Here is a 24,756-nt window from a genome sequence, read left to right on the forward strand (position 1 = left end):
AACGGTACAGACATGCTTAACTCAGCTCAACCGTAGTTATTTAATTTCAACACCTCGTACTGTAACTTAAAATTCTTTAATAATTATAGGGATACTTGCCTAGACATCGATGAATGCCAGCGCCATCCAAATATTTGCAACAACGGCAGTTGTATTAACATGGTCGGCCACTACAAATGCCATTGCAACCAAGGCTTTAAACTAAGCAACAATAACGACTGCGTAGATATAGATGAGTGCCATATGATGCCGTTCTTATGTCGGAACGGAAGATGCAGAAACACATTAGGATCTTTCTACTGCGAGTGTGCTAGTGGATACGTTTTGACGCACGACAAACATAACTGTAGGGATATCGATGAATGCCAAGAAGTAAGTTTGATTTTATGATAATTTATTGCCTTTTTCTTTTAAAAATCCACAAGGAAAAGGTTTTCCTGTAGTTGGCTCTATACCATATATGTAATACAAAAAACAATAAAATCATTTATAAAAGGTGTACTTATATTTAAAATCCCTAAAAAGGGCTACATCGCAGAACTAGTTTTCGATTGGTTGACCAATCATCATCAGTGCTTACGTGATCTAACATGCTAACCACCAAGATATATTACAAAAATATGTTTTTGTAATATACAGGTTTTTACCCACATATTTTTGTAATATTATATCTTGGTGGTTAGCATGTTAGATCACGTAAGCACTGATGATGATCGGTCAACCAATCGAAAACTAGTTCTGTGATGTAGCCCTTTTTAGGAATTTTAAATATATACTTTTTATAAAGGATTTTATTGGTTTTTTATCTTCTAAACTTAAATAAAAATATAAAGCATATTTTGCCAACGGCCCCACGTTAGGCGCCAATTTGTGACATGATAATATTTTGCTGACAAATGTCTGCTGAAGGATTTCCGACATCTGACAAATATTCAGGATTAAAAAAATACATTTTTTTTTCTTGTTGTCGAAATTTTTACGTTTTCCAATAAGAATTGTCATTCCCTTTATACCTATAAGTACCAAGAAAATTTGGGTTGCTCAAGTCCAACAAATACAATACGTTTTAAAACATTTCGTTAAAATATCTATCTTACTCTCTCTCTCTTTTTACTACAGAGTTAACGTTGTGTTTGTCTGTTTTCATCAAGGCATTATTACCATCATTTTTGTAGTATTCCTATATATACATATATCTTTCTTGCCTCATTCTGAGAACAGTCTCTTCTTCTTCTTCACGTGCCATCTCCGCGACGGAGGTTGGCAATCATCATGGCTATTCTGATCTTAGATGCTGCTGCTCTAAACAGTTCGGTTGATGTGCATCCGTACCATTCCCTCAAGTTACGCAACCACAAGATTCGTCTCCTTCCTACACTTGTCTTGCCCTGGATTTTCCCCTGTGTAATCAACTGAAGTATGTTGTATCTCTCATTACGCATAACATGCCCCAGGTACTGCAGCTTTCGTGTCTTGTCTCTTAGTCTCTTTCGTGTAGTCTTTTCTACATAGTCTTATTTCAGCTGTTTAACTATTATACAATAGCAGGTCTGTTGAGGTTCTCTAGATTTTTATTGGGCTCTTTTATATTCTATTGTACTAAAATTTACAAAACAATTTTTATTTTTGTGTTGTACAAGTTATACCTAATGTACAAATCATATCCTTCTAGACTCCTGGAGCATGTCCACCTCCTGGAAGGTGTACAAACGTTATGGGATCGTTCGTGTGCAGCTGCCCTGAAGGATATGAACTCAGCACTGTGACTGGAATTTGCGAAGATATTGATGAATGTGTGGTCAATGTTGGCATATGCGAAAATGGCATCTGCACAAATACAGATGGTGGGGCGTTTTGTACGTGTCAAGAAGGATTTATACTGGATCAGGTAAGGATCATAAAAAGATGGAAACAAATTTTTCAGATCTTTATTTATGATTTCTTCTTCTTTCTTCACCTCTGCTAGCTTCATAGCGGAGCAAAGGGCACATCAGTGTTTCAGTAGCAACAGGGTGTTTTTATTAGATGACCAAATTAAGTCATTATGGTTCATAAATAATATATTTTACTTTTAGGCTACAATGAAATGTATAGATGTCAGACAAGAGCAATGCTACGACGTTTTCAATCGTGGTCAGTGTTCAGATCCCAGAGGTATGAGTATTACTGCCAAAGAATGCTGTTGTTCCAAAGGAGCAGCTTGGGGAAGATATTGCGAAAGATGTCCTCCTGAAGGTTCCGGTGAGTACTTACATTCTATTGTGAACAATAATCCTACAAATAAGTAAACTGAATGAATAGATAAATAACTCAAAGTGTTAAAAAATATTTTTAGTTGATTTCTTGAAGATGTGTCCAGAAGGTCCAGGCAGAATGGACACTGGCAGTGATCTTAACGAATGTGAGCTGATGCCGAACGTCTGCGATGGAGGTGAGTGCGTCAACACTGATGGTTCCTTTAGATGTGATTGTCCTGCTGGCTACGTATTAGATTCCACGGGCAAAAAATGTGTTGATGACAATGAGTGTGTATCATCTCCAAGCGTCTGTGGTAACGGTACGTGCAGTAATGTGGAGGGTGGATTTGAGTGTAACTGTAGTAATGGATTTGCTCCAGGACCATTACAGGTGAGTAGAAGCTGGGTTTAAAATTTTTGACTCTTCCGGAAAGCAGTTAAACACGCTTGAAGAAAGATATACTGGGAAGAGCAAAAGGAAACAAGAAAATTTATATATACTAAGGATTTCCACAGTTTTTACTGTATTACTTCACTCAAACGTTCTCTTCAGATATTTCCATTTTGCTCTTCTTTCCATTGCTTTGTCTACTTCATCTCTGAATTATCTTCGGGGCCTGCCTATCCAACGTTTTTTGTCCGCTCTTCTATATGTTGATATGTCCGGACCAGGTTAATCTCTTATGTTCTATGTAGTCTATTATATATCCTCGTTCATGCCCATTCTTTCTTAATCTCTGTTATCTATTCTATCTCTTCGTGGTACTCTGCAGTTTCTCTTTAGGAGCTCCATCTCTGTTGCTCTTATTTTGTTTTTGGTTTTCTTGTTTAATATCCAATTTTTACACTCGTAAGTGAGGATACTTCTTGTCATGGTGTTATATGTATACTATTCTTTTTTTATATAATACAGGGTGAGTCATGAGGAACTGTACATACTCCTACCTCGTATGCAGGCCTCTATGAGGAATAACAAATGAGCATTAAAAAGTGTCTACTCCCATTGTTTAATAATATACAGGGCGAATTGTTAATTTTTACAGAAATTTGTATTCGTCATAATTTTTGAACGGTAAGATCGATGTGTCTCTTATTTTGGTCAATTGTTAGACTATTACCACCCAATCAACTGATTTATTCAAACTTGAAAAAAATCAGGTCCGTCTTTAACAAATTAGTTCGTTTTGGCCTTAGAAAAAATTTCACCCTGTATACGGTGTTTGAAAACTCTAATAATAATTTTACAAATTAGAGAAATAGGCAATTAAAATGAAATATTTGTTTTTTCCCCATACGATTACTTAATTTTTTATAAAAAAATCAAATTTGACTATGAATTAAAAAAAATTTAAAACTTCATTTTTTTAGTAAAATTGTGGCTTATTTCCCATAGAAAATACTTAATTATGAATTAAAAGTTTGGCGAAAACAACCATAGATTAAAAAAATAACTTTTTTTTTTACAAAAATTAACTTTTTTTGAATAAATAGTTAATTTATAAGTTATTATAATCAACTCTTTTATTCAAACTAGAAAAAATCAGGTCCGGCTTTAAAAAATTAGTTCGTTTTTGGTCTTAAAAAAATATTTCACCCTGTATACGGTTTTTCAAAACTCTTATAAGAATTCTACAAATTAGACAAGTAGGTAATTAAAATGGCATATTTATTTTTTCACCACAAGTTTACTTAATTTTTTATAAAAAAATCAATTTTGACTATGAACTAAAATTTTGGTGAAGTGAACCATAGATTTAAAAAAACTAACTTTTATTACAAAAATAATTTTTTTTTGAACAAATATTTAATTTATATGCAATAATACTACCACTGCTCGTGCTGTACGTTTTAAATAATACAACCTTTTTACAAACAAGTCTGGCTAATTGGCTCTGCCAAAACCATTTTCCAGAATTTTAAAAGGAACAGGTTGTTTTGAATAATACTAGAACAGCATTCCGTATAATATTTGTTTGCCAAAAAGGCGATAAACAAATAAACCTAAATTAAATAAAAACAAAAAATATTTTTCCCGTCGTTTTTTGCATCACTACATTCTCACCATGTATTAATACTATGTAGTATGTGTACAAAAATGAATATTTCATTCATAGGAGATTCTGACCAATAGAAAGCTACAGAAATCTGAATTAAATCGATAATTTTTGATAATCTCCCGTCGTTAAAATATATTACGTCAGATGCCCTTCGTTGCTACGAAAAAATACATTCAGTGACATTAATGACAATAATTGTTTATTAATGTTTTAAAAATTATAAAAGTGATGACTTTCAATCGTCAAATATTTACAAAAACTGTGTGTTTAATGGTACTTACATAAATAAATTACAATAAAATTTTGGTTTTGAACAGATTTATTCATGAAATTAGCGCAACAAATTGCACTCGACCTCTGAAATTAATATAGAATTTTTGCTCTCGTGGCACTTTGACATAATTTCACTCGCCTTCGGCTCGTGAAATTAAAACTGTCAAAGTGTCACTCGGGAAAAATTCAATAATTTCAGAGCTCTTGTGCAATTACTACTGATAATTTGACATTTAATCATGGTCAAAATTGATTTTTTTTTATAAAAAATTAAGTAATCGTGTGGGGAAAAAATAAATATGCCATTTTAAATACCTATTTGTCTAATTTGTAAAATTCTTATTAGAGTTTTCAAAAACCGTATACAGGGTGAAATATTTTTCTAAGACCAAAATAAACTAATTTTTTAAAGCCGGACCTGATTTTTTCTAGTTTAAATAAAACAGTTGATTATAATAATACAAAATAATACAAAATACAAAAATACAAAATACATAATACAAAAAAATAATTTTTGTAAAAAAAGTTAATTTTTTTAAATCTTTGGTTCTTTTCACCAAACTTTTAATTCATAGTCAAATTTGATTTTTTTATAAAAAATTAAGTAATTGTGTGAGGAAAAAAATATGCCCTTTCAATTGCCTATTTGTCTAATTTGTAAAATTATTATTAGAGTTTTCAAACACCGTATACAAGGTGAAATCTTTTCTAAGACCAAAACGAACTAATTTTTTAGAGCCGGATCTGATTTTTTTCTAGTTTGAATAAATCAGTTGATTGGGCGGTAATAGTGTAACAATTGACCACAATAAGAGAGACATCGATTTTACCGTTCAAAAATTATGACGAATACAAATTTCTGTAAAAATTAACAAGTCGCCCTGTATATTATTAAAGAATGGAAGCAGACACTTTTTAATGGTCATTTGTTATTCCCCATAGGGGCCTCCATACGAGGTAGGAGTATGTACAGTTCCTCATGACTCACCCTGTATACTGATGTTCTTTTCCTACAGTATCGGGTTCAATTTTCGTATGCAGTCTCTTGTTTGTCCTAGTCTATTTGTTATATCTTCTTCAGTTGTTCTTTTGTTTGATATTATGAAACCTAAATACTTTAATACTTGTACTTGTCTATTCCTTTGATTTCTTTGCATTCGTCTATTTTCAGGTGTTTTATTTCTATATTCTCCCTTGTTAGGTATTCAGTTTTCTTTAGGTTTATTTCCATTACCTTCTTTGTATATATCTGTTCCATTTTCCTTATCGTAAAGCTCAGGTCATCTTCTTCTTGTGCGATCACCATTTGGTCGTCAGCCAAACTTAGAGTCTATAGTTATTCGTTTTTTACAGATTTGTCCATTCCTTCGCACTTTCTTTTGCATGGTTTTAAGGTTTTTTTTCAGGAATATTTTGAACAGGATAGGGGATATGGAGCAGCCCTGTAGCAGTCCCGTTTTCGTCTTAAATAGACTGCATATTTGTTTGCCCGTTTTGATAGCTATAGTCGCTTGAGCATACATAAATTTAATTTTTATTGATATGTTTTAGGTGTGTGAAGATGTAAACGAATGTCACGAAATAGGAAACCAATGTGCATTCAGATGCCATAACGTCCCAGGATCGTTCAGATGCATCTGTCCTTATGGTTATGCCTTAGCACCTGACGGCAGACACTGCACAGGTATGTTTTCAAAAATGAGATTTTTAGTTTGTTTAGTTTTTTTTGTTTCGTTGTTTTTTGACGTTGTCAATTATATTTCTATTTCTAAATGGTCTCGAACTGTGCAACTATTCTCGAACTAGTGCATCATTTCAACTTTTTCTTTAGCGACCAATTGACTTTCTGCCATCGGGCCTTTCCCAGAAGGTTCTATTTAGTAGTATTTCATCATTCGTTCTCAGCACATGTCCTGCCATCTTATATGATTTTACTTGATGTGTCGTACTATGTTTTTATCTCCATAGAATACTTAAAGTTCCTAGTTGTCTCCTTGTCTTCACTCTCCTGTTATCTCGTCACCACAAGACTAAAAGATCAATACAGCAGGAAGCACTAAATCAATCTATCTATCTATCTATCAGCCTTGCGACATCCAACATTCGACATAGGCCTCCCCTTCTCTCCTCCATCTTTCTCTATTCTGAGCCATGTGCATCTATTTTGAGCCGGCTTGGTGTTTTAGGTCATCTACCTATCTCATCTGTGGTCTCCCTCTCTTTTGTTTGTATGTCCATGGTCTCCACTCTGTAATAATTTTATTCCATCTTTCGTCTTTTTGTCTAATAGTATGACCGACGAATTTCCATTTTTTAGTTCAGCTCTTTGACGAGTAGCGTCCTGAACTTTTGTGATATTTCTTACCCAGGAATTCCTTTTTTTATCTGACAGTCTTGATCATTTGTCTTTCCATTGCTCTTTGTGTTTTCGCAATTCTGTCCATATTCGCTTCTGTGAACGTCCATGTTTGACATACATTTTCGATCAAGTAAGGACCGGAAGAATATATTGGTCATAGAGTTTCGTTTTTAGATATTGAGGGCATTTTTTATTCTTCAATATGAAGCAGAGCTTACCAAACGAGGCCCACTCTTACTTCGTTCATCTCTATATTTCTGCTGTTTGGTTGTCTTTATTCAATTTTATGATTTGTCCCAAGTATATGTATTTATTCACATCTTCTACTTGGTTTTGTTTAACAACGATTCTTAACTCATCTTCTTGATTTGTTATCACTTTTGTTTTGCTGTAATTCATATTTAATCCAACTTTACTGGCTTCTTGGTCTAGTTGCTCTATCATTATTTGTAGTTGTTCATTGTCTGTGGTGATAAAGACGATATCGTCAGCGTATCAGGTGATTTAAGTATTGGCCGTTAATGATGATTCCATATTCTTTTCATTGTAATTTCTTTTACATGTCTTCTAGTGCTTGGTTGAAGAGTTTCGGCAAAATTGTATCTCCCTGTCTAACGCCCCTTTTGATAGGTATGGGTATGTATTTTGTTTAAGTTGGATCGTAGTTTGGCCTGACTAAATTAATACGTTTTTTAATTTTCAGATGTCGATGAATGTAGTACTCCCGCTAACAACTGCAAATTCATGTGTAAAAACCTGATAGGAACATTCATGTGTATTTGCCCTGTAGGATATAGTCAAGTCGCTCTAACCGATGATTGCATCGACATAAATGAATGTGAAGATGAAGATGTTTGTAGTAATGGAAAATGCATTAATCTGCAAGGTAGCTTTAGATGTGACTGTGAGGATGGCTTTGAGCCTAGTCAAGACGGCAAACGATGTGTAGGTAGGTACACAATATAGGGGTGACCAATAATTGTCAACAAAATACGGAATGTTTTGTCCAGGTGGCAAATTTTAGACAATAGAGAGAAACACAACTCATGGATATCCCATAATTGTAAACTTGGACTTTTTTGTACATATATTTTACTGTAGATACCAGAGAAAGGTCTGGAAATGAAATTTTAAATGATATTTTTTGCAGTCACCACTGAAATATAATTCTCATAGACACAATAATATTTCCTGCCTTCCTTGTAATCGATCTATTGTAAATTACAGATAGAAGACAAGGCATGTGCTACAGACAACTCATCAACGGTAGATGCAGAGCTCCCTACAACGAATTGAAGCTGTCGACAATGGCCGACTGCTGTTGTTCCATGGGAGAAGCTTGGGGTCCTCACTGCGACCTATGTCCATCTAGATATACACCACAATATCAGGAATTGTGCTTAGATAGCGGATTCTTAGTAGACGGAAAAGGTAGGCATAGTTTTTTCGTAAACAATTTGATGATTTTTAACTTGGGCTTGTTCTAGATGTAAATGAATGTGAAACTATCCCAGATTTGTGTAAAAATGGAGAATGTATCAATACTTTGGGATCCTATAGATGTATTTGCAATAAAGGCTACAGACCAGATCCATCAGGACTATATTGTTATGGTGAGTAGTATCTTCCTCGAAAAATATATTTCTACTTCCTCGGCTGCTCTCAATTTAGGTGGCATATTTAATAATTTTTTTTTCCAACAGACATCAACGAATGCTATACCAACACGTCCCATTGCCAATACCATTGCCATAATACCGAAGGTAGTTACACTTGTTCGTGTCCACCTGGATTCTTACTTAATCCCGATGGTATGACCTGTAGAGACTTGGACGAATGCAGCACAGGACAAAATATTTGCCAACAGAATTGCATCAACACAGAAGGAAGTTACAAGTGTTCTTGTGACGATGGATATAATCAAGTGGGTGATAATTGCCAAGGTAAGTCAGCAGAATGGCTGAAGACTGAGTTTATTGCACTTCCAAAGAAACCAGGAGACAAAATAGGGGAGAATACCATACGACAAGCTTCACGAGTCATCTCAGAAAATGTTTTCTAAATAAAATCCATAAGAAAATTTAGAATCTGTGTGAAAGTCCCATTTTTCCCAAATGGGTGGGTTCATATAAATGCTATTGGTACTAGACAGACTTTGTTTTCAATAAAAGTCTTATTCCAGAAATGCAGTGACGTCAATTGCGACGTATATGCATATCTGGTTGATTACGAGAAAGCGTTTGATCGAATACAGCACGCCAATATGATGCAAATACTAAAAGAAGCGGGAATTAATAATCAAGGTTTGAAAATAATTGAATCAGTGAGTAAAGTAACAATAAAAACGCCAAAAATGACATTTTGAATTTAGACAGCCAAAATACGTTTAATAGGTTAATGCATCACTGGGCAAAAGAACAGCAGGGTTGAAAATTGCGTTTCCAACCATTTTAGTTATTACCGTTTTTGTCGTAAAGTTGAAAATGGCGTAGATATTAAGTAACAACGGTTCTCCTTTAAAATTAATATGGCTAACGCAACGGTGGAATTCACTCGACATTTTAATATACACTACTATTGACCCCACCTAAAGATTAGAAAAATAAAATTTGGGGCAGATCCTAATGCAAGGTTAGGCCTGTTATTCGTCTAACCCGTCCAGGAAGAGGAAGAACATCCTGGTTACAGAACCTTAGAACCTCGTTTCACACAACATCTGTGCAGCTTTTCGCGTTGCTGCAGATACGATAAAGATTACCATGAAGATCACCAACGTTCTCCACCGATCTATTAAATGTGTTATTGAAACTTCCCTCTTTTAATAAAGTATGTTTTATCTCGTAGATATTAATGAATGTGAAGAACCTGGTGTCTGTCCAAAACCAGGAAGATGTGTAAATACATTGGGAAGCTTCAAATGCATCTGCCCAAGGCGATTCAAGTTGGACCAGAGTGGAACATTCTGCGTTGATATTGACGAATGTGCGGATGATACCAAATGTCAAGAAGGGTGTCAAAACTTAGTAGCAGGATACAGGTAAAAGGACTATTATTACTGTATAAAATCTTACGTTTTATTTCAGTTCTTAAAACAAATAAGCTATAACTCAATTTTTTTTTAAACTCGCAAATTAAAATATTCGTTTTTGATTTAGATGTGGTTGTCCTCAAGGGTATGCACAACATCCTTATTCCAACCAATGTGTCGATGAAAACGAGTGCCAAAATAATCCATGTGGAGGTAGTGGAAACTGTTTCAATACTCCCGGCAGCTACAGATGTGGATGTCCAGAAGGATACCAGTTTGATATGGGACTCAATATCTGCATACAGGTAGATTATTGTATATAAATATTGTATAATATTATACCTAATTTAAAATTTGTAGTGTTTACCAGTGTTTACCAGTGTGTTTACCAGTGACCAGTGCATACTCCCAATTCTCACATACGCATGCCAGACATGGAAATTGACCAAGGCAAACATGGATAAAATAATAAAGACACAAAGAGCCATGGAGAGAGCAATGTTAGGAGTAAAATTGACAGACAAAAAGCAAAACAACTGGGTCAGAAATAGAACAAAAGTCAAAGACGCAGGTCAACATATAACCAGGCTAAAATGGAGCTTCGCAGGTCATAACGCTAGACAAACGGACAATAGGTGGAATAGCACGATACAACAATGGAGACCATGGACAGGAAAGAGAGCAAGAGGACGACCCCAGATGAGATGGGGAGACGACATTAAAAAGATAGGAGGAACGCACTGGAAACAGAAAGCACTAAACAGAAGCGAATGGAGGAAACTGGGGGAAGCCTATGTTCAGAATTGGACGAATTAAAGGGCAAAAGAAGAAGAAGTGTTTTAAAGCATTTTCTTCTTCATACGAGGAAACAAACTGCACAAATATTAAAATTATATATATCTTAGGCTGCTACCACTGCTGTTCTCTATACCATATCAAATTGTCTTAACTCTTTATAAATAACTACCAATACAAAATTGTAAATTGTTAAAATTGATTTTCTAGGTCAGTCCTAGCTGTTCAGGTGCCCCATGTGCCTTTGGATGTAATAGCAGAGGACCAGGTTATACCTGCGGTTGTCCCCATGGATATCAACGAATCGGCCAAGGTCACTGTCTATCAACCATCACACCAGTTTATTCGGGATACGGTCAAGACATCGGAGATGTGCCTGTCTACCCTATCGAAGATGAATACTCAGGATCTAAGGATAAATTGATCACTACAGAAGGATGCTTCTCTTGCAAAGTAAGAATCAGTGTAATAAGTAGATCTTTAAGGAAATATTTATTTATGTGGAATATATAAATTCAAAATTATTTTAGATCAACGGCAGGCATAGACGAGCTTCCAGACGTCGAAGATTAGCTAGAGCATCACACAACGAAACCATTTCAGAACTCTTCAAAACGGAACCAGCCAGGAGAAGGGTCAGAAGGCATAAACACGATGAGGTCGAAGAGTCTTTGGAAATTAAATTGAATATATCTCAAACAAGACATAGGACTAGAATTATAAAACTGCAACCTGCTGTTAAGGTAAATTTTTTCTAAGCTTGTCGCTCCCTTGTAGTTCAGAGAAATAAGATTTTTCTCGTGACACATCCCCCTGCAGGCCGAAACCAAATTTTTTGAGTAGTATGGACATCTATATCAATAACCTTTATGTTTCCTGCAGCCGATTTTGATGATATACATAGTTATAAACAAATGAAGATCAAAAAACAGTAAATTTTCGATTCTTTCGTCTATAACCAAAAAGTTAAGCATTTTAAAAAAAAATTGAGAAGAAGAAACTCATAAATGGTCTAAAAAATTTTAATATGGCGTTCGCTGAATATGTCTGTCCTTATCGGTTGGTTAGAAAATTGCAAAATAAATCATAAATTTTGAGTTTTTATAAATATCCATAACTTATGTAAAAATTAACTTCTTCTTATTATAAAGAACCTTCTTACACGAATTGCTGAAACTTCTGGTGCTTCAATTATATTTTAAATTTCAAAGCAATTGGTCAAATAGTTTAAAAGTTATTTAATTTGTTTATCCCAAATTCAGTTTTTTTGCAACACTATAAGTCAGAAAATTATACGGTTACAGTAAAACTTCTGACAGTTTATGGAAGAAGAAAATTTATACTATTGATTTAATTAAAAAAAAAATGACAAAAAAGTTGTCTTAAACAGTGTAAAATTATTTTGTAAAACATGTCGATTTTTTTGCTTACTTATAAACAATTAGAATAACTTTTTAACCGTTTCCCGTAGAAAAATTATTTTTTCATATTTGGAAAGACTGAATTTTTATATACATTTACAAAAAAAAACAATTGTCCTAGGATAATTGGGGACGAAGTTAGCCCCCCTTTTTTTAATTCACATGTTTTTGCAAAATAATTTTGCAGTATTTAGAATTTTTTTATCATTTTTTTTTAATTAAATTAACATTATAAATCTTCTTCTTTCGAAAACTATCCAAAGTATTAGGGTAACTTCATCATTTTCTGACTTATAGCGTTGCAAAAAAAATTAATTTGGGATAAACAAATTAAATATCTTTTAAACTATTTGACCAATTGCTTTGAAATTTAGGGTATGATTTAAGCACCAGAAGTTTCATCATTTTGTGTAATAAGAACGTTCTAAGTTAATTTTTACATAAGTTATGAATATTTATAAAAACTCAAAATTATGATTTATTTTGCAATTTTCTAAGCAACCAATAAGGATAGACATATTCAGCGAACGCCATAATGAAGTTTTTTATACGATTTATGAGTTTCTTACTCTCAAATTTGTTTAAAGTCCCTAACTTTTTGGTTATAGACGAAAAAAGCGAAAATTTACCGTTTTTTGATCTTCATTTGTTTATAATTATGTATATCATCAAAATCGGCTGCAGGAAACATATAGGTTATTAATATAGATGTCCATACTACTCAAAAAATTTGGCTTTGGCCTGGAGGGAGTTGTGTCACCAACAGGATATTTTTTTTCCTAATTTCTCTGAACTATTGTGCATATTTTTCACGTACGTCCTCGTACGTCCTTGTCAGGAACCCATGTCTGTTTCATACAACATTTCCATAGCTCTTGGCTAGCAACTGTGTCGTACATCTCCTATAGATCTATAAATACCAAAGGGCTCTCTTTTCTTTTGGCTTTTTTTTTTCTATCAATTGACTCAAAAAGCAAACAAGGCATCCTCGTTGTCCTCCTTTCTAATATAAACCCAAACTGTTCTTTTCCTATTGATATCTCTCTGCTTGATCTTGACTTCATAGTTCTATCCCAAATTATCATTGTTGCAGAATTAAATGTATCCCTCTATAGTTCTGAAAGTTCTGAATCTCTCCTTTTTCTTTATGCAGTGATACCATCACAATCTTTCTCCATCACAGTCTTTCCTCAAAATATCAACCCCTTCTCCTCTAGAGCCTTTGAAATCTCCTCTCTAACGCCTTGAAAACCTCGTTTCATTCTTTATCACCAGTATTCCATTCTAATTTGGAGTCCACATCCTCTTTATCTTCTCTGGTGTTCTTCGTCTAGCAACTTTCTTCTTCTTCTGCAGGTGCCATCTCCGCTACAGAAGTTGGCAATCATCATAGCTATTTTAATTTTTGAGGCATTAGCTCTAAATAGTTATTTGTGCTGCATCCAAACCGTTCTATCAGATCCACGAGGAAAAATTTCCTGTAGTTGGCTGTATACCATTACAAAAACATAAAATCCTTTATAAAAAGTATATTTGTTAAAATCCCTATACAGGGCTACATCAAAGACAGAACTAGTTTTCGATCGGTTGACCGATCATCATCAGTGCAATCTTAGAATCTACATGCTAACGACCAAAATAAAAATATCTGGGTAAAAACCCTTTACAATTGATCCGTCACTAGTTCTGTCTTTGATGTAGCCCTGTATAGGGATTTTAACAAATATACCTTTTATAAAGGATTTTATGCGTTCTATCAGGTTCTTCAGCAATGAAATTCGTCTTCTTCCGATGCTTCTTCTGCCATCTATCTTTCCTTGCATTATGATGCAGGATGCCATACTTCTCGCCCCGCATCACATGTCCGAGATACTGTAGCTTTCCTTCTTTAATTGTAAGTTTAACTTCCCTCTATTTACGTATTCTTCTCAATACTTCATTGTTCGTAATTCTATCTACCCAAGAACCCCTCATAATTCTTCTATAGGTCCACATATCAAAGGCGTTAAGTCATCTCATTGTCTCCATCATTCCACTCCACAGTATAGTACACTGTATACATAACATTTTGTTAGGCGTACTTTAAGGGCTAATGTTAAATCTTTTTCGATTCTGACTTTAATTTCTGCATTATTTTCTGTTACTAGTGTTCCTGGGTAAGTGTACTTTTTTACTCTTTCGACCTGCTGGCCCTCTACTATCAATATGTCGTTAGTATTATGGTTGTTTTTACTAATTTTCATAAATGTCGCCTTTTTGATATTGAGAGAGAGTCTGTACTCCCTACTACACCTTACTATTTTACTGATGAGTCTTTCCAGGTCTTATAAACTATCGGCAACTTTATAAAGCACTAATTCCATTTTTGCTTTACTTCGACATCTGTTCTTTCTTTCATCCTCACTCCTAATCTGCCGTACATGAGTCAAGTCCTATGATGTCTTCTCCCTTGCTTTAGCAATGCTGTATAACCTTTACATCTCTTCAGGTGATTCCAACTCATCATACAGCTATGCAGACGACCTTTCCTTAGCAGTAGCTACAGCGCGCTTTGTTTCCTTTTAGCTATGTTGTATAATTCTGTTCTTCTGTTTTGGACCTACCATACCTTGTTCTGGCCTCTTTCATTTCTCATTCCTCAGGAATGAGGAATGTAGAGCATTAGTAAGGGTAGGATTAAGGAATAGTTTAAAATTGAGGATGAGAATTATTGAAATCTTGCAGCGAAATGTATAAGATTATTTTTTTGCAGGTGAAAAATTGAACACTAATCCTTATATTTTAATTTCCAGACTGAAATGATCTACAAAATAGTGAAAGGTAACGAAGAAAAGAAATTCGAGCTCATCAAAAAACACGGAGTTTGGGCACTACACTTCCGGAAACGACTAAAACAACCCGGAGAATTCGAGCTGATCATCCATGGCAGACCCCAGACAGTCATTCTGGAAGCCGAGTCGTACGACAAACCCCTAACACTCAAAGTCAAAATTGTTGTGACGGAAGATTAGAATGTTTTTATTTTTAGTTATACAAAAGTATACATTTGGGAGATTTTTCCATTTTGCTGATATTAAAGTGATATTATTATCTTTTGAGTCAGGACTTTGGTAAGGTATTTAAACAGAAATAATAAAATAGTAAAGAGGTAAAATTTATTATGGAAGTCCACAATACATACTATATTTGTTAAAGAAATATTTTTGTTGAAAATATCTTGTAATATTTGAAATGGGAAATCTGTATTTTTTATTTAACTTACTTTTATCTTTAGCATTTTCATTCTTTTTTACTTTTAATTTTACAGATGTTGCAGTTTTCTAACTTTAATTCTATTTAAAACCTTCTATTTAATTCTATTTATTCTAATTTTTCTCAACACCTTCACATTCGTGACTATCCACACAATTTATTCTTAATATCCTTCTTTAGCCCATAACTCGAAGGCTTTTAAGCTGTCCGAAACATATTTCTTTAATGTCCAAGCCTCCAACCCATAAAATATATTACTTACTGAGAACACGTTGCATCTCAAAAGTCTTATCTTTAAATAAATTGTAATATCCTTATCCTAGCTGCAGAATACTTTTTTCAGTTCGTTTTTGCTATAATCTCTTCTGTACTCCCATAATCTTAAATACTGACATGCGTTACGTAATATCGCAAGAAAATTTTACGTCGACGCAGCTCAAAGACTAAAACTGCATGCTAAAACTACAGCAGTTGAGAGCAGGTACAATTACACAACACTTGAAGATATACGTTCTAGGAATCTTTTATAAAACACATTTTACAACAAAATTTATTTTCGGTGCGGTATGGTATACCACTTCTTGTCAGCAGTACCGGCGCTAGGGTATAAGACGCCTGCCTGCGACACTAGTATAGGCGCCCTTCGGTTGTTTTAATTGGTATTTTGTATAGCACCAGCAGGAAAAAAAGCTCAGTTTTGCGCCCCCCAAACAGGGGCGCCCGCCTGCAGTGCATCCCTTGCAGGCCCGTTATCGCCGGCCCTGCTTGTCAGTGGTTATACGATTTTGCTCCCTCTTTAGTGGTATTTGTGGACCAATGATTTTAAGCTTGTTACTGAAGGGTAGCTATATACATACTATAAAATATATATTATATCTCATGTAATACATCTCACATCGCTCACTGTAGTAATGAGTGAGCCTGTATACACGGAACTATGCAGACTCACTCATTATTATAGTGAGCGATATGAGATGTAATAATATAATATATTATATATAATATAATATAAAATATAATATATTGAAATATAATATATACATATATTATTGCTCTCCATCAATAGGTAATAAGTTTTACTTCCAGTCTTCATTCAAATGTGGTTCTGAGATATTTAAAATTGGCATGTCCGATAATTAATAAAAAATATGTCCAGATCTTTAATTTTCCTTTACAGTGTGCTCCAGCTCCATCTTTGGACTACTAGCTAAAATATAAATAGAGTAAAGTGAAAACGTCAATTATTCGCCAATCTGCCTTGCTATAAAAAAAATCTTGCTTGTTAGAAATCTGTAATTCAAGCGTCGGTGAGGCGCAATTCTTCGAATCGCAATTCATCTAAACACATGTCATATACACCCAAATCGTATACAGCCATATGAATAAGGTAGAGCTAAAGTTCTTATGGAAATCCAAGGTTGCCAGTTGATCTTGAGAAAACTGTCATCTGTCATTAGTGTCATTTATGAAAAGTGATTTATTTTTTATTTTTTGCTTGCCTTGTTTTCTGTTTTGTTACCCTTGCCAGTGTATTTTATTTTAGTTGCTTTTTGAGTTTTTTTATTAAGGGTTTAGGCGCAAAATTTCGGCTCCAATGCTTTTTAAATGCATTAATTTTTTGCGAATACTGAGAAAACTAATAAATATTGTTGAAAATTTTAAACACAGAATGAAAGATTACATTATTACCGAGGGCTGAAAGTCCCTTAGAATAAATAAATTTTTTTAATGAGATACATTAAGTATTTAAAATTAAAAATCACATTTTCTGTTTTTTTTTCACAACTGTAACTTATTAAAATAAACATTATGGAAGTTTTCAGGGACTTTCGGCCCTCGGTGATAACGTAATCTTTCATTCTGCCCTTAAATTTTTCAAAAATACTTATTAGTTTTCTCAGAATTAAAAAAAATGAATGCATTTAAAAAGCATTAGAGACGAAATTTTGCGCCTACGCCCTTAATGGCATAGACATTAGTCATTCAGTCAGTTGTAATAACAAATATACAATCCTATCCTTAATACAATACAATAATAATAATCCCATACAATACTGGTACAATAAAGGACAGTAAAATGGATATCGGATAAGATGTACATTTAGGATAAAAAAAGGATTCAAATCTAAACTGAAATGATAAAAAATTTCATGCTCGCATACAAATCTTATGGAAATGTGCATGTGTCTGACAAGAAATCTATAATTTATATTTTTGTTGTGAGCCCGTAGCCAGCAGACTGGATATTGAATGGTGCATGTATATTAAGTTTGATTAAATTTTTATAGAGGCAGTTTAAATGCTGTTAAAACTTAGTGCCTATACATTCAAAAAAGATATGATCAAGATCACCCTGTTTCCTGCAATGTTTGCAATTATCGTCTTCAATTACATTTATTTTAAATAAATGAGTTACCTATATTGCTTTTTGAGTTATATTTCAGGTATTAAGAGTAACTAGGTTTTTTATATAAAAAAATTTAGATGAAGTCTAAGACGAAGACGAAATTTAGGATGAAGTCTCTGACAATATTAGAATAGCTCGCTTTGGAAAGAAAAATAAAAATGGGCACCATCCATTTAAAGTGTTCTTATCTTCAACTGAAAATGTTCAGACAGCAGACATGCAGTTCTTAAACAGAAACACATTGACCATGCTAAAACCATCTTTATCAGCATTGATCAGACCCCTAATAAAGGGAAGGTACTTGAATCTGTATATCAAATTTGAGCTTTTGTCTCCTCAGGAAGCAGGGGACAGAACCTGTCGATACGGTATTATAATATCCCAAAGGTAATTCAAAAAACCTCTAAGCCACAATGACTTGGGCAAGCTCTCCATTTTTATTGAAAATGGTAGAGGACTTCGGACTAAATTAACAACTCTGACTCTAAATGTTTCTAACAGCTACTTTGATGTGATCATATTTACTGAAACATGGTTAACACCTGATACAAGCGATGCTGAAATTGGTTTATTTAATTACGATATCTACAGCATCTAGCGATGCTAAAATTGGTTTATTTAATTACGATATCTACACACAAGACCTGACACAAGAATCCATTAATTTCGACAGTGGAGGTGGTGTTTTAATAGCTGTTAAAGAAGTTTTATCCCATCAGATGTTTCTGCTGGACAGGTGTTTGTTCAAATGAACAACAAAAATCATATTGACACCAAATGAGGATGCTATAATGGTACATAGACTTTTTTATAAAAAATGAATGCATTGAGAAGAAAATTGAAATAATAAGACTTGCTTCAGCAAGTGTAAACATTGAAAGAACTATACAATGGCTAAAATCTTTAAAAATCAAAGTACAAGTTACTTTATTCCTATTAAATAGTTTCCTTATATGAACTTATATAAATATTATTTGAGGTATTGTTAATCTTTTTATAACAATACTTAGTAATGATAAAAATTAATTTATGTGTACAGTAGAACCCTGATTGTCCGTGCTCCTCGGGGTCAGATGTGGCATGGATAATTGAAATTTATTTCTTATATAATAATATAATACATATATACGTATATACATACATATGTACCTACCATAAAAAGATAATAGAAAAAATGAATCTTTCATTACGAGTCTTCTTCTTGGCTTATAGAGTTTCCGTCGAGTGAATTAAGGTGACGCTATTTTGATAAAACCTCAAAAATGCAACTTCAGTATTAGAAAACCATAGCACGGATAATCAGGGTTCTACTGTATATATTATCTGAATTCACAGATGATATGAGTGTAGTCAAGTGTGAATATTCTTTTCAAGTAAAAGTACCTATAAGAAATAAAACAATCTTTTAAAACAAGTTTTTTACTTATATAATTGGAATAAAACTGATAATACATTGTAAAAATATACCTCTACCAAAATTTTTAACATTTCTTGTATAAATTCTACATCAAATGGTACTTTAATAAGAAGTGTGGACTTATCAAATGGACAAAAAACTACAAAATAACATATTTGTAGTCCTGTAAGTAGCAATTGCACTTGTCCATAAATACATATGATTTTTCTTTAACATAATATTGTTTTCCCTCAATTATGCATAAATATTTAAGGTCACGTAAAATTGATTGCACAGATTTTGTTTTACCTGCCAGAGGACAGTTTATTTCTAGACATTTTCCGGAAACAATTCCATTGACACTGCCAGTCATACTTAGAGTTATTTTTTCATACATATTTAAAGCAACTGATTCATAATTTTTTCCCACGGAAGGGTACAGGATTTTCTTTAAAATTGGAATTATACAATTGGTTGACTTTAAGTGGCCAACTTAGGCTTTTATTTTTATCATAAGTAAATAAATGGCAATAAATTGTCCCAGTTACTTGCAGTCACGTCAGCTTTTTTCATGCTTCTCCAGTTTGGTTTAGCATAGCTAAAGATATTTCAACAGAGTTACTGCAGCTTACTTCAACATTATTTGAGTAAAATAGAGCTTAATCATAATTTAGTACAATATCAGTAGCCCATTTATCAGCAGACTGGTAGGACTTTATTGTTGACTATGTTGTATTATTGTTTTTGAAATTATCCCCACTGTTGTTTGATGTCTGTGGTGCTTAATTTTTTCAAATTTTCCATGGTATGCCTGTAAGCAATAAAAAAGAATTATAAACAAAGTTGCAGCGAAATGGTTCTTTTATCAAACCATTATGTAATCACTTATCGAAAAATATATAGTAATGTGCCAATTATATGTTTGCATTTACCTGAATTTCCAGCTTTACATGTACAATTACATAGGTACAAACATTTTTAATATCAATCATTTCAATTTAAAATTATAATGGTTTTTGGTGGGGTTGTCCTTTCAAATTGCCCGTTTGAAGGCACAATCACTGCGGTTTTCCCACTAGATGATAATATTTCACAAGTAATAATACGGTTGGAATCTAAAATTGCTTTCCTTTCTACTAACTACTAAGGTTCTTTTTCTTTTAAAATGTGTTTAAAATACCCTTATCCTATCAAAAGTTGTCAACAACATAACCAAACATAACAAAGCTCATCAGACAATGACAATTGACAGTAATTGATAGACGTCTCTTCTCATATTTGAAGATGTGGCAACAATGGATTTCCATAAGAACTTTAGCTCTTCCTTATGAATATACTTTGACAGGATTTGCTTGACAGTATCCGCTGGGTGGATTGACATGGAGGGGTTATGACATGTAGACAGTGCTTCTCATGTGGCATAATTTGTAAGCCGTCCCCCACTGGCGATAAATTCAGTTTGCTTGTTCTTCACTATATTTTCTTGCCTTAGTAATGAAATTCTAATTATGCAGATAATTTCATCCCTTTTAGGTAGCTATTTGCTTAAATTGGGTATTTTTGTCAACAAATAAAAAAAAGTATTTTGGGCGACATTTACAGGCACATTTGCTTTACAAATTTGAGATAATTTGGCGGCGTCCGTAGATATTAAAAAGGTGGCCGCCAATACAAGCTGATAAAATAGGGGGATTCTACATATATATTCGGTTTGGGAAATTTTGAAACTGTTCCTTAGTACAGGTGACTATTGACGCAGATTTTACTATATGGTCCAAGAGCTGTGAGACATTTTTGAGTAGGTATTTTAGGCAAGCTGAAAATTTTTCAGGTGACTTTTCCATGATAGCCTAATACAAAAATGCCGGTCTGGCTGGAGGGTAGCGGTTATTTTCCCCAAAAATCCCCCCCATATTTAAAAAAAAAAGTGTAAAAATAATTGTTATTACAAAAAATATCATTGACGTGACTTTAAAGTAAATTGAAATATTCAAATATTAAGAAAATAAACAAGCCATGCGATTTGAAGGCGATTTTAACTCTGCAAGATACTTGCATGGGCGTCCCAGGATTATTTTCAGGGGATGCATCTGAACTTCAGAAGATTTCATCTGAATCTGTACATACTATTAACGAGTATAAAATATACAACTATAAATGCATAGCTATGTATATTCCTTCTGAACAGGGAGGTGCAATTGTTATTTTGACAGGGTATTTTTTAATATTAAAAATAATTATTCTAAAAAAGGCAGGTTTTTTGGTGAAATTTTCCAACTGCCATGTGATCAAACAAATTACGCGTTCATATAAATGAATACCGCTATAGGTAAGCAGTAGTGTGAGAAAGAGCGTATACCGATAGCTGTTTGCGTCCTCTGTTCTAGCGGAGTGAGTCCGTTCGCTCGAGAAAAATCACGTGACCTGGCGATACCCATGTTGTGCCTCGAAACGTTAGAGCAATTATTATATATTATAGTTTTTGAAGTAAGTTTTTCTTAATTAAAGGAAAATAATACGTACTATACAATAGATTTTGCAAATATGATAGGAAAAGACAAATTTATTATTATAAATATATAGGTAGAAAAGTATAAAACTATAAACTAAATAAATTCTGTGTCCGAATCTTGTACTTCTTCTTCAAACTCCTCATCTGGGCTTAAATATTCATTCTCTTCTTCTTCGTCAGACTCCCCTCGAAACTCAGATTCTTCTTCTACATGATCTGTAAATAGTTGTAATATGCATTTAGAATTTATTAGAAATTAATTAGTGATTAATTAGTTGAGTTGCTACGTATTCTCTCTCATTTTGTACGGAGTCGAAGCCTGCACAACCACGGGCGCCTCTGAAGAAAGACTTGCCATTGTTGAGATGTGGTGTTATCGATAATGTAAAAAAAATCATGGACACAACACGTAACAAACACGGAAACATTAAGAAAGATTAAAATGGCAAAAGAAATACTCAACACTATGAAGGAAAAAATGAGCTACTTTGGTCATATACTAAGAAATAAAAAACCTGATGTGATTGGTTATATAAGGAAAAGTATTAAGTATTGGTTATATATTAAGTATTGGTTCTATAAGTAAGAATACGTAGCAACTCAATTAATTAATCACTAATAATTTTTTAATTAACTCTAAATACATATTATAACTATTTACAGATTAGGTAGAAGAGGAATCTGAGTCTTGAGGGGAGTCTGACGAAGAAAAAGAGAATTAATATTTAAGCTCAGATAAGGAGTTTGAAGAAGAAGTACAAGACGCAGAATTAATTTAGTTTATAGTTTTATACTTTTCTACCTATATATTTATAATGATACATTTGTTTTTTTTTCTATCATATTTGCAAAATCTACAGTGATGAGCGCGCTAATAACCGTCAAAATCGCTCAAAAGATGGAAAACATAATACATTGCGAAACAAAAAGAGACGAAACTCTTTTTGTTTCGCAATGTGTTATGTTTTCAATCTTTTGAGCTATTTTTCCGGTTATTAGCTTGCTCATCACTGTATTGTATAGTATGTATTATGTTCCTTTAATTAAGAAAAAGTTACAACAACATGGTTATCGCCAGCAGGTCACGTGATTTTTCTCGAGCGAACGGACTCGCTCAGTTACAACAGAGGACGCAAACAGCTATAGGTATACGCTCTTTCTCACACTGGTACTTGCCTATAGCGCTTTTCATTTATATGCACGCGTAATTTGTTTGATCACATGGCAGTTGGAAAATTTCACCAAAAAAGCCTGTCTTTTTTAGAATATTTATTTTTAATATTAAAAAATACCCTATCAAAATAACAATTGCACCTCCCTGTCTGGAAGGAATGTACATAGCTGTGCATGTATAGTTGTATATTTTATACTCATTAATAGTATGTACAGATTCAGATGAAATGTTCTGAAGTTCAGATGCATCCCCTGAAAATAATCCTGGGACGCCCATGCAAGTATCTTGCAGAGTTACAATCGCCCTCAAATCGCCTGGCCTGTTTATTTTCTTTATATTTGAATATTTAAATTTACTTTAAAGTCACGTCAATGATATTTTTTGTAATAACAATTTTTGCCCTTTTTTTTTAGCTTTGGGGGGGATTTTTGGGGAAAATAACCGCTACCCTCCAGCCAGACCGGCATTTTTGTATTAGGCTATCATGGAAAAGTCACCTGAAAAATTTTCAGGTTGCCTAAAATACCTACTCAAAAATGTCTCACAGCTCTTATACTAATATGGTAATACCGTTGATTGAAATATTACACTGGCATTAAATGGAAATATTACACTGACATATTATTACCAGTGTAATGTGTCAATCAACGGTAATACATAATATATTATAATTTTGTTTCTGTTTATATACTTTACCAAGAACCAATCGAAATATATTTTTTTAATTATCCATTTTGTGATAATACATCATTGCCATACTAACACAATATCACTGCCAAAATTAAAAAGTGTGTTCTTCTTCTCATAACATAATTTCCAACTCTTACTGCCAAATAAAACCTGTAAAATGGTTTTCAACGCTGCATTTAATGTTTATTTAGAATTACCTACTTATTGTGTATATCCCAATCTTCATATTTTTAATACTTAAAGAACAAACCAAAATTCGAGAAATACGAGGGTTATTCGTGAAAAAAGGTTCCCTACGCCCCTGAGACAGAATGTGATGTACTGGGAGAAATATGGAAACACTGTCTTACGCATCAACTCTCACTCTCTCACGCCCCACCACTTAAGCCGCCCTGCATTGCTCAGTGTCGGCCTAGCAGCCTTCGAGGATGGAGCTTCCGATTGCTGTAACTTTAAGACGGTGTTGCCAGATTTGTCGGAGTAGGTCGCATTTTTTCTCAATGGCGTAGGGAACTTTTGTTTACGGATGACCCTCCTAGTTGTTAAAGTATTAATAGACTACTTTTGTTGAATAAGAATTTGTAAGTCATGTAGGAAAATTTATATTTATGGATTTATTTAAGTATTTAATTAGTTACCTTTAGATATTGTTTCTAATGATCTGTAATATATTTTGCTTTCATATAAAATGTTCATAATAAAGTTGAGTTTTTATTATACCAATAATACTTCTGAAACTACTTTATTATATCAGGCAGTTCCACATTGAACGGACACTTTATTTGCATACCTAGATGAGGAATTCGATGGGGAGTGGCAAATTTAATGTTAAATTCGCCGAGGAGCAAGAAGGTCCAAGAAATCATACGATAACTACGTGACTAGCAAAAAGAGAACTAATCCACGAAAAATATTATACAATACTATAGTGTCGTAGATACTGGTGATTACTAAAACACTACAATGGGGACGTGTAAATTTGTCAAGTATATAAAAACGTTTTAAAAAGACAGAGAAGCATTTAAAAAAGTGATCGCCAACCTTCGATAAAATGTAGTAAGGTAAATTCGCCAAAAAGTTGCAACGGATTGCAATGCTTGTTTCATTGTCCAAGCAACTAGAAAAAACTAAACAATTTTGAAGAGAAGCTACATG

General features: G+C 33.5%; 1 protein-coding gene across 1 annotated transcript in view; it reads left to right on the forward strand.

The window, feature by feature from the left end:
* LOC114329651 (fibrillin-2) overlaps window positions 1-24,303 on the forward strand; it is a 204,891-nt gene extending 180,588 nt beyond the window's left edge. Inside the window, exons 32-45 of the mRNA XM_028278833.2 lie at window positions 90-372; window positions 1,673-1,888; window positions 2,076-2,241; window positions 2,336-2,628; window positions 6,119-6,251; window positions 7,630-7,875; window positions 8,154-8,357; window positions 8,414-8,539; window positions 8,630-8,869; window positions 9,771-9,963; window positions 10,082-10,259; window positions 10,960-11,202; window positions 11,280-11,492; window positions 14,963-24,303. Coding sequence (XP_028134634.1) covers window positions 90-372; window positions 1,673-1,888; window positions 2,076-2,241; window positions 2,336-2,628; window positions 6,119-6,251; window positions 7,630-7,875; window positions 8,154-8,357; window positions 8,414-8,539; window positions 8,630-8,869; window positions 9,771-9,963; window positions 10,082-10,259; window positions 10,960-11,202; window positions 11,280-11,492; window positions 14,963-15,181 — 2,953 coding nt within the window. The 3' untranslated portion in view covers window positions 15,182-24,303. The remainder of the gene's footprint in view (window positions 1-89; window positions 373-1,672; window positions 1,889-2,075; window positions 2,242-2,335; window positions 2,629-6,118; window positions 6,252-7,629; window positions 7,876-8,153; window positions 8,358-8,413; window positions 8,540-8,629; window positions 8,870-9,770; window positions 9,964-10,081; window positions 10,260-10,959; window positions 11,203-11,279; window positions 11,493-14,962) is intronic.
* The last annotated feature ends 453 nt before the right edge of the window (window positions 24,304-24,756 follow it).

This window comes from Diabrotica virgifera, chromosome 5 (genome assembly GCF_917563875.1).
Source record: "Diabrotica virgifera virgifera chromosome 5, PGI_DIABVI_V3a".
Taxonomy (NCBI): Eukaryota; Metazoa; Arthropoda; class Insecta; order Coleoptera; family Chrysomelidae; genus Diabrotica; species Diabrotica virgifera.